This window comes from Lipophrys pholis, assembly GCF_963383615.2.
Source record: "Lipophrys pholis genome assembly, chromosome: 2".
Taxonomy (NCBI): domain Eukaryota; kingdom Metazoa; phylum Chordata; class Actinopteri; order Blenniiformes; family Blenniidae; genus Lipophrys; species Lipophrys pholis.
In genome coordinates this window covers 36,338,870-36,349,914 of record NC_137636.1, presented here as the reverse complement: position 1 = coordinate 36,349,914, position 11,045 = coordinate 36,338,870, and the positions used below count along the sequence as shown (strand labels likewise).

General features: G+C 39.2%; 1 protein-coding gene across 4 annotated transcripts in view; it reads left to right on the top strand.

Moving 5' to 3' along the window:
- Positions 1 to 333: 333 nt before the first annotated feature.
- Positions 334 to 11,045, top strand: part of slc6a5 (solute carrier family 6 member 5) — a gene marked incomplete at both ends in the record, with an annotated part of 29,034 nt that continues 18,322 nt past the window's right edge. The window contains 10 exons of one of the 4 annotated variants that reach the window (XM_080491865.1): positions 334 to 816; positions 2,439 to 2,589; positions 3,027 to 3,158; positions 3,284 to 3,457; positions 5,290 to 5,440; positions 6,456 to 6,588; positions 8,705 to 8,839; positions 8,929 to 9,032; positions 9,783 to 9,907; positions 10,144 to 10,256. In XM_080491865.1, the coding sequence (XP_080347991.1) occupies positions 334 to 816; positions 2,439 to 2,589; positions 3,027 to 3,158; positions 3,284 to 3,457; positions 5,290 to 5,440; positions 6,456 to 6,588; positions 8,705 to 8,839; positions 8,929 to 9,032; positions 9,783 to 9,907; positions 10,144 to 10,256 (1,701 nt within the window). Of the gene's footprint in view, positions 820 to 2,438; positions 2,590 to 3,026; positions 3,159 to 3,283; positions 3,458 to 5,289; positions 5,441 to 6,455; positions 6,589 to 8,704; positions 8,840 to 8,928; positions 9,033 to 9,782; positions 9,908 to 10,143; positions 10,257 to 11,045 lie in introns of all 4 variants that reach the window. The other 3 variants (XM_080491867.1, XM_080491866.1, XM_080491864.1) reach the window with 3 other exon arrangements.

Below are 11,045 nucleotides of genomic sequence, written 5' to 3'. Positions count from 1 at the left end.
GCGTAAAATTAAAGAATCTTGCGGAAAGCGAGAACCCCCCCGCCCCCCCTAACACACACAAATGCGCTCCTCATACAGACACACACACACACACACACACACACACACACACACACACACACACACACACACACACACACACACACACACACACACACACACACACACACACACACACACACGGAAGACGGTGAGATCAAAGTATAGAGCAGCCAAAGAGAATATAGCTTCCCGCAGAAAAGAGAAAAAGAAACAGATTATTTTTTTGAAGCAGACACGGGCTGCAGCAGACGCACATCCCCATGCCTGTTGTGTCGCTGATCTGTCACTCCCATGTTCCAGGATTTTTCTGACCAGAGAGACATGGCCAAACAGCCGGCTTGCGCTCCCACCGGCTACATCCCGGGGCAGCAGCTCGATGGAGCCGCGGGACTTACAACAAACAAACCGGACAACACGGCCGTGTGCCCGCCGCCTGCCCCTCACCACCACCCGGCGCCTCAGCCGCCACCTCCCTGCAACGAGAGCAAAACTTTTTGTCCCACGGAGATTAAAGCGGGAGACCCGGACTCCAATAAAGCGTATGGGACGTTCAGTAAAAGTAGCGCGCCGCCGGTCCCCGGATCCGTGGTGGTGAACTCGGCCTTCAGGAAGGATTCCGTCGGTTCGGCCCGCGGGGGGGCCGGCCAGTACGGAGACCCGCTCCGGGCCACTGCTGAGCAGAACAACGCCACCGCGGGCAACTGGACGGCTATGAGCCAGACCACCATCATACTCGGAACAGATGGGAACACGTCTGTTCAGCCCGGGACGGCGGGGGTAAGTATGCGTAATGAAGCGTTTCCTTTAACCGGGGGAGCGTAGAGGCGTTTGTTCGGCGCTGGTGTGTGAGGTGCAGCTGATCAGAATACCATCTGGATTAACCTGCAGTGTGCAAACGGAGGTGATGCAAAGCTTCACTAGACATGTGCTGCCATGGCATCCTTTTAAGAAAATGTGGTTTTCCCGTGGCTTTGTTACCACGTCGGTGCTTAAAGTGTGAGTTTTCATCCTGTTCAATCTCCACGTCTGACGATTCTGGTGTCTTGACTGTCTGATCTTTTTAAAAAAATGTAGTGAGGCAGCTCATTTTTAAGATGTAGTAAAGAAATGCTTGGATGGAAATTCCAGTAGAGTGATCGCGGCTATCTTTCCAACATCTCGGTATTCGTTTTATTAAAAGTTGTGTGGATGGTCAAATAAATGTGGCAACAAAATATGCACTAAAAGCTCATTTTCAAACGATATATTTGAGGGAACCGTCAGCTGTTATTTCTTACTCTGGGTTGCGCAGCGTCGAGTTAAGTCTCCATCCCTCTGGTGCAGAGGGATGAACCCTAACCCTCTAATCCAGCAGGGAAACTTTCAAAACCGCTTATGTCAGCTAAAAATCACCCAAAACTCAAGTGTTATTTATGTACCACGGTCTTTAATCATACTATAAGCATTTTCCCCTTAATTATGTGTTCGTACTACTCAACCTACTTATTTCTTTGCTCACAGCCGCAGTTGTAACGCGGATAATGGGAGAGTAAAGGGGATTGAATCATACTCTCGCGGTGTTTTGGATTTCCCTGCTCCCTCAGCAGCAGCAGCACTTGGTACGGCCCACGAGCCCAGGTGTTATCCCGCTGATAGACGCCACTGTATTACATGAGACTGCGGATTGTTTCCAATCACCGTGAGGGCTCCCCCAGCGCCCCCCCGCCTCCCCCCCTCCCCTCCTCCCTTCTCCTGACACACTCTCACGTACACATTCTCACACATTGTGCTTTTATGAATCTGAATATTCACGCAGTCTCTCTCTCTCTCTCTCTCGCGCGCGCTCTCTCTCTCTCTCTCTCGCTCCCTTTAATGGATGTGCTCACTCAGACCCTGCTGTGCAATTGTAATTACGCATTTTGGTTCTCGTGCTGTTTATTGGGCCCGTTTGCAAATTTCCGTGGACTTTGCATGGACAATTTATGGCGTAATTTCACGGTTTTGTTTGGGATAAATAATGAGCCTATGTGCAGCCTGACAATGAGTTTCATATAAATGCGCGTCAGTGGGAGGCTGATGTTGAATTTTGGAAAGTGAAGAAAATCTAAGAGCAGTATACTGAGGGTAATTAAAAAGAAAGACACCTCAAAAAAACCTTAAAACATTATATTTTTAAGCATGATGCATTTGTATTTTTAAAGATATCTAAATGTTTTAATGTCATCACAATAGATCTGATCTCTGGCAAACTTAAAAAGTAATTAAGAAGTAAATTAAATGTGCCGTTTATGGTAATTCAATTAGCAATTTCCTGTCATTTAGGCCCAGATGGAGTAAATATCTCAAACACTGTGTGTTTGTTAAGCTGGGGATTTCAGTTTGGAGCATGGATGGATGTCTTTTTCCTCCCTCTTCAGGTTGATGATGATGATGACGATGGTGGAGATGAGAATAAGGCCAGAGGAAATTGGTCCAACAAAATGGATTTTATTCTGTCCATGGTTGGCTATGCGGTGGGTCTGGGAAACGTGTGGAGGTTTCCTTATCTCGCCTTCCAAAACGGTGGAGGTAAGACTTCTGGGTCACTGGGTGTAATTCCTCACGCAGAGAAAAACGAAATATCAGTCCTGTAGATCGAAATTATTATCAGGGTTTGAGCCATGTATTTAAAACTTATTATCATATTACCTTTTAACTGACAATTTAAATAAACTACAGCTGATGCAACTGAATAATACAAAATACCATATTGAAATGTAACTTACAGGCATGAGATTAACATGCGTAAAAGCAAATTAACAAAAAGATACAAGAAATATGTATTTATGAGACAATTCTACACTTCTAAACATTATTATTATTATTATTAATAATAATTATATTGTTATTATTATTATTATTATTATTATCATTATTATTATTGTTATTATTTGATTCCATTTTTTTTTTTAATATTAGTGGCTCCTTAATTGCGTTCTGTGTGTTTTCCCCCGTTTCTTCTCCAGGAGCGTTTCTGATCCCCTACCTGACGATGTTGGGCATTGCCGGGATCCCAATCTTTTTGCTGGAGGTATCTCTGGGTCAGTTTGCCAGCCAGGGGCCTGTTTCTGTATGGAAGTGCGTCCCTGCGCTGCAAGGTAAACTGGCACAACGGAACCAACCAGAGAGAAAAAAAATAAAACACTAACATCTCTTGATTACGAATTCTCCTATTTTCCCCTTAAGAGTAATTTATATATTTCGTCTCATTTATTTATTTTAGGTTGCGGGATTGCCATGTTGATAATATCTGTCTTGATAGCCATATACTATAATATTATAATGTGCTGGACACTGTACTACCTGTTCGCTTCGTTGAAGGGCTCACTGCCATGGGCTAACTGTAGGAATGAGTGGAACACGATGGAATGTAAGGACAAAGACATGCTGCTGTTAGGTAAGACACACACACACACACACACACACACACACACACACACACACACACACACACACACACACACACACACACACACACACACACACACACACACACACACACACACACACACACACACACACTCCAAACCCCCCCCCCCCTCTCTTCCTCTCCTCACAATGCGCAATGCGTCATGGCTCCCCCAGTTGAAGTGTCCTGCAGTATAATGAATCCTGACCTGTGATCTCTGCGGTGTTTTCACCCTAAAAAAAGACACTTTGAATGAAGAACACGCCATTTATATACCTGATGAGTTTCTAATGGACAATAAGGCCTCCGTGTGACAAATGACCTCGTAAAAAGACAAATTTCTATATATTTTCCACTCCTTCTCTGGGGGATAGTGTTAAATCAAAGCAGATCTTTTATCCTTTCAATCTGCTGCAGCCTTGAAGAGCTGTGATTGTTTCAAAAATAAAATCTGAACGAAATCGTGAGAAACTGTGAAAGCAGGAGCAGGGAGGCGTTTGACGTCGATGTGCGTCGAATAAATATTGAAATCTGGTCAATTTAGGGGGATTGTTTGCATTTCGAGATTCTGTGAAATCAGCACAAAAACTGCTTGCTTGACAAATTTACTGTACACAAGGTGCTGGTGCAGTGCTGCAGTGAGCCCGAGACTGACCCCTGCTGGCTGCACCGGGAACCACAGCTCCCCATCTCTCTCTCTCTCTCTCTCTCTCTCTCTCTCTCTCTCTCTCTCTCTCTCTCTCTCTCTCTCTCTCTCTCTCTCTCTCTTCAAATTATTGATCCTGCAATATTTTACAAATATTATAATAAATAGTATTTTACACATCCAATGCTGCAGACTACCGTTAAACACCCTTTTCAATATAATGCTGGAGCTTTGAAAATTATGCAAATTTGCCGTTTTTATATTTCCATCCTTATTTAAAATGTAATAATATTGCATAGTGACTCTTTTAAGGCCATGTTTAAGATTCAGAATTACTTTTTGCCATTCAGTATTATATTCAAAAATCACAAAAAGGATCAAACAGAAGTTTTATATCAAGTAAAATTGTAAAGATTTAAATGTGAATACAGAAGATGGCCAGTATGCATTTTGAGCTGTCTTGTATTTATGTTTGTAGAAATTTTTAATCAATCCATTGCAAAATTGTTTCAGATGCATCTGTCATTTTATGTCTTATTTTTATTTAAAAAAAAAAAAAAAAAACCCGACATGATGTCATTCTACAAAGTTGAGAACACAGTGCATCCATACCGTTGTGGTCAGAACACTGATATTTCTACTTTTCCATTAGAAAGTATCTCAAATGAGACATCAAAGTGTTTTTGTCATTAAAAAGAAACTGTAGGTGCATCTTCAGAACAGAAATCCTCATTTAGTTTAACTCTGAGGCTCGACAGTGTTCACTTTCACCCTCTGTGTGAGTCTTTCTCTCTCTCTGTTCTCTTCTCTTCTCTTCTCTTCTCTTCTCTTCTCTTCTCTTCTCTTCTCTTCTCTTCTCTTCTGTTCTGTTCTGTTCTGTTCTCTTCTCTTCTCTTCTCTCTCTCTCTCTCTTCTGTCTCTCTCTCTTCTCCTCTCTCTCTTCTCTCTCTCTTTTTCTCTCTCTCTCACACTCTCTCTCTTCTCACTCTCTCTATTCTCTCTCTGTCTTCTTTCCTCTCTCTCTCTCTCCTCTCTTCTCCCCCTTCTCTCTTCTCTTCTCTTCTCTCTCTCTCTCTCTCTCTCTCTCTCTCTCTCTCTCTCTCTCTCTCTCTCTCTCTCTCTCTCTCTCTCTCTCTTCCCCTGGTTGACGTGTGTTGGTTTCTGATTGGAACAGACTCTTGTATCCTGCGGGACAGAAACATCACGTCTGTCAAGAACTCTTCATTCTGTCTGTCTGCAAACGCTGTGGGAAACCTGAGCAAGCTGATAAACATGACTCTAGACGGCAACAAGACCTACGTCAGTCCCAGTGAGGAATACTTCAAGTGAGTCAATGTGGAGAAAGAACATTTCAATCAACACATTTACACGTCTGAATTTCATTGGATTGTCCAGGTGACAGATTGTCTATTTTCTTCAACTTGCTTCTCAAAATGTATTAAAATGCTTTTGATGCTTTTGAGAATCCTCAGATCTCATAATGAAAAGGTTTATCATTACACAAAAGTAAGATTTGATGAAGAAGTAATTGTTATTACCAATTCATTTCACACAACAGGGTGCTTTCAATTACAAACACACAACAACATCATTGAATGCCACACAAAAATAAAGAAAAACATTATAGTCTGATAATAGTTTTCTTCAACAAAAAATAAAATATCTTGAATTAGTTAGACAGAAATATAAATTTTAGCTCATCTTAGGGAAACACTTAGAGACGTGTGCATTGTTTTGTCCCGAGGGCTCCTGTGTGGTCTTCTAATTGAGGCAGATCAATGAGAAATTATCAATCACATAACTAATATCCAACATAATTAATGCTTCACATGTGCAACTACTTTGCTTTTGTTTTCAAGTTGTCTGTTTTATTATTTTATTTTTATAAAGGTTTTGATAATCATTGTCCCGCAAAGTTTATGGGCTCGGATGTTTAAAAAATCTAAGATTAATGCAGAATGTGGAGTTTTTACTGAGACTTGAATTTCCAGGTATTTATTCAATGATTCCAATGTGAAGTTTAATTTATGGATTGTTGTGTTCGAGGAATTAAAGTTCAGTCGCTAACACGAGTCAAACAAAACACAAAAATAAAATATCATTCAGAGTCGTTTATAAAAACTGCTTTCTAATATGAAATGTTTCTTGATATGCAAAAAATAATATTAATAAATGTTGGAATTTAGAGGATTCATATCAGAAATAGGTTCAATCCAGCAGCTACATGTTCTCTTGAGGAGAAATGAGAGGAGGATGACTCAGTGACAAACTTAAATGACTGAAAATGGTGCCGTACATGTGTTTTCAGGCTGTGTTTCACTGTTTGAATCCCACCGGCAGGTACAACGTCTTGCACATTTCCAAAGGAATTGAGTATCCAGGAGACATGCGCTGGCCTCTGGCAGGCTGCCTCTTCCTGGCCTGGCTCATTGTCTACGCCTCTCTAGCCAAGGGAATCAAATCATCCGGAAAGGTAACAGACAACAAGAAAAACTCAACTTTAGTTACTTTACAAACTCCTTCCGTCTGGTTTGTTCCTCAAAACTCCTTGTCGTTATTGGAGGAGATCATCTGCATGGAAAACAATGTTTAAAACTCATTTTAGATGGCTCTATAATAATGTATTTGTGGGAAACCTTCAGTTTTTCCAAGAAAATAGGTTCACACACCCTCTCTACCTTTATAATATCAGTCACAAAAAACATAACGCACATTACTTCTTCTTCAACACTGAAGCGCCCCCTAGTGATGAAATATGCGACATACAAGAGGCGAGCCTGCCTGGCAGTCAGCAAGAGAACAACACAAGTTTCCTCGCTTTGAAAAATGTCGTAATGTTATCTCATGGCTTAAAATAATGTATAAAAAAAACATATTCCTACATATTACACTTATATAAATACATGCATTTTTTTCTCTTTAAATGTGATTTTTTTTCTCCATAAAATACTTGTAACACGTATTCATGTTCACTGACAGCAATAAAAATAGCTAGAACATCGTCTGACCCCTCAAACCTGACATCCGATTAAAAGACATTCAGATCCGAGGAGTGTTTATGTGAGATGAAATAAAAATGAACCGTTCCACGTCTAAACTGGCTGTTTCTATCACAGCCATTTCTTTCAAACTCCAGTGTTATGCTTCATTTGTGTAGATAATGTGTATAATTAATGTTTTTTCCTAGAAAAAAACTATTAGGGTAATCAACATTAGTCAGCGGTACCCCTTTTGCATCTTTTCCATCACCCTGTGCACAATTTATGATTTTAACTTTAAAATGTGGGTGGAAAAAAGGTCCCATCTTGTCTGATCATTTGCACTGTGCAGTGACTGTATGTTCATTTATTAATGATTCACAGAGTTTGTTAAGGAACCTTCAGGAAAAAGATAAAGTATTCAGAGAAATCGTGCTGTTTTGTTCAAATGACACATTATAATTCCACTAAATCCAATATAACAACCCATAATGTAATAACTGTGGCCTTTTTCAGTGTTATAAAGCCAATAAGATAATAACTTGCCAATACTGTAATAAGATATGTGATCCATTATCGTAATAACATTTTGCCCATAATTTTATAAGTTAATGCATGATTGAAATAGCATTAAAATTTATTTCAAATCTAATGACTGCAGCCAATCATAAAATAATACATAAACAAAGTGCATTTCTTGATAATATTCATCATATGGCTGCGGTGGGGCAGTGGTTAGCGTGCTTGCATCACATCAAGAATGTTATGGGTTCAAATCCAGCCCAGGGCCTTTCTGTGTGGAGTTTGCATATACAATTCATATGAGTTTAATTTATAGCATTAATACCATGCGATACAAATATTCATTAAGGATACATACTCGCCATCAATCATGCTTGTAAAAAAAAAAAATACAATTTGAAAACTTTACTGCCAATTTATTATATTCAGAATGGAACTACATTGCTGTTATCTTCATCTGATTAGGATTTTATCCGGTTTAACAACAAACAAAAAAAGATTTTCAGCATTAAAACATTGAACTTCTCCGCAGTACCAAAGATATTCCTTAAGAATGAAGGTATATGTTTATTTCTAAGTATTATAGGTCTAATAGAAAATAAAAAAATAAAAAAATAGAAACAATCTTTACATATCCTGCAATAATAGTCGACGGTTAAACTTTTTTTTTAAATTATATGCATGGATAAAGGGACAATTGTTGGAATGTGCTGCCCTCTACTGGTCGTATTGATGACATGCAACTCCTTAGAAAGACCCTAGCAAAGTTGTTGCAATAACATAATTTTGCTTCAGGGATTTGCTGCTGAATTAGGTCTGATTTACAGATTAGCGTTTTTCAAAGCATGTAATTATGCCTAAATCGTGTTTTTTTTAAAATTGTAATTGTTTATTAATTTTAATTTTAAACAAAAAAAACCACCATTTTATATAAATAAAAATCCCTGCATAAAAGGTGAAATCATGTTGAAAACAGTTTTTTTTTTATTAACATTAAATAACTTCTCAGATTTTTATCTAAGTTATTGTGCTTTTATTAACCCTTCCACTTCACTTCATATGTGGTATCTTGTCACATTGTCTCATCAGGTGGTCTATTTTACAGCCACGTTTCCCTACGTGGTTCTAGTCATCCTTCTGATCAGAGGAGTGACTCTCCCAGGTGCCGGAGACGGGATCCTTTACTTCATCACACCAAAATGGGAAAGACTCAATGATGCAAAGGTACACAACTAAATGCCAATTTAATCCACTCTTTTGGACTGAGCACAAATGTCCCAAGTTCTTGTTCTTCATTTGCTTCTCCTCCTCAGGTGTGGAAAGATGCAGCCACTCAGATCTTTTTCTCTCTGTCGGCTGCTTGGGGAGGACTCATTACTTTGTCTTCCTACAATAAGTTCCACAATAACTGCTACAGGTAAACACTCAAAAGGTAAACTATGCTTCCGGCAGACTAATCACCACAGATGCATGACGCTGTATCTGTATGTCCGATAGAAATATCAGGAATAAATGTTGCAGTCTGCAGTTCAATGTTTCTTTCATTTTGTCTCACTTTGTTGTTTGTCGAGGCCGACGTTTTCACCTCACATCACGGATAAGGCGCGAACATTTGGAAGCGCAACACAAACGGGCAACACAACAAAACATTCATTTTGAACATGATTCAATAGAGCAGATTGTTATGTCCCCCCCACCTCCCAAAAATAAGTAAAAATCAAAGTCGACAAATGTACACTTTATATCACACTTGATTTCAATTTCAATTTATTTATTTATCAGGGACAGAGCAATATACATAGAAAAAATCTGATGTGTGGCACATAGAGTATATAGCTTGACACTAATTTGCAACTCTCGTCCCTCACTTGTTGAAAGCCCCCAAAATATTGTGCATTTTTGTGCAAAAATTATGTAAGCAGGTTGTATTGCCAAGATATACAACATTTTCACCCTCAAATTTGATATTTTATAATAAAAAGAGCAGCTCACTGCCTTGTGTACATCATCCTACCACTAGATGTCACTGTTGGGACTCTTATGTGTGTACAAACTACACAAAAACCACTTCCATGTGTTTACATGTTTTCAGACCTGCACAAATATTAGATATTTGCTAATTCAGCTTCTTTTTTCTTTTTATATCCTCTCCTCCCTTTTCTTGCAGGGACACGATAATAGTGACATGTACGAACAGCGCCACCAGTATATTTGCGGGGTTTGTCATCTTCTCTGTCATTGGTTTCATGGCACACGAGTTAAAAGTGCCGATAGAGAAGGTGGCAGATGAAGGTAAGATACCAAACCACCAGGTAGGGGGTCAGTGCGGCTCACTTTCTTAAAATCAATGCAGCGATGTTGTATCACTCCATCTTCATTGATGCTGTATATTCACACGCTCATGTATAGATATCTCTTGGCCTGTGTGTGTGTGTGTGTGTGTGCGTGTGTGTGTGTGTGTGTGTGTGTGTGTGTGTGTGTGTGTGTGTGTGTGTGTGTGTGTGTGTGTGTGTGTGTGTGTGTGTCAGGCCCAGGCATAGCGTTCGTGGTTTATCCAGAGGCCCTGACCAGACTCCCTCTGTCTCCTTTCTGGGCGATCATCTTCTTCCTGATGTTACTGACTCTGGGCCTGGATACAATGGTGAGCACAACTCTACATATCACTGTGTATTATCTGTATGCATTCATCTCACAGTGCTGTGAATAATCAAATCAATCTGTTGGTTTTTTTTTTGTAATTTTCTGTAGCACTTTTCACATGAGAAAATATTGCCACACAAAGCACTTTAAGCTGAATATATATAACTAACTAAAATAAAGCATCATGTCCCAGCCTCTATAAAGGCACAAAAACCCAAACAGCACACAGAGGACATGCACATTCACTAATATATACACACACATTCCCTCTCTCTCTCACACACACACAGACAAAGACATTTTCTAAGCCGTGTTTAGGGAAACACTGGAATACCACTGTAAAAAACAACAACATAAAAAGCAAAAAAGAGACAAAAAACTAAAGAAACAACAAATGAAAAAATTCCAGGATAGAGGCTGAGCACTGAAATGTTGGATGAAATTTCATCGTGTATAAATGGATTAGTATGTAAAAAATTTTGAAAAAAGGAAAGTACATAAAAAAAACCAGAATGAAAATAACACATAATTTTATGAAGCATGAAATTGGGCATTATAAAATATTTTAAATGTATTAATCAATTGTATATAAAAAACAGCAAAGTTAAATAAATGGTAAATAAAGTCATAAACAAAGGCTTGAATAGTGAAACATGTTTCTGTGACCGCGTTAAAACTGATCACTGCTTTGGAATCAGTAACATAGTTTGAGTTAGAAAAGTTGTTGAGTTGTGGAGCGGACGTCTATAAACCTGTTGAATCCACATAATAGCCGTAATAATGACAAGAC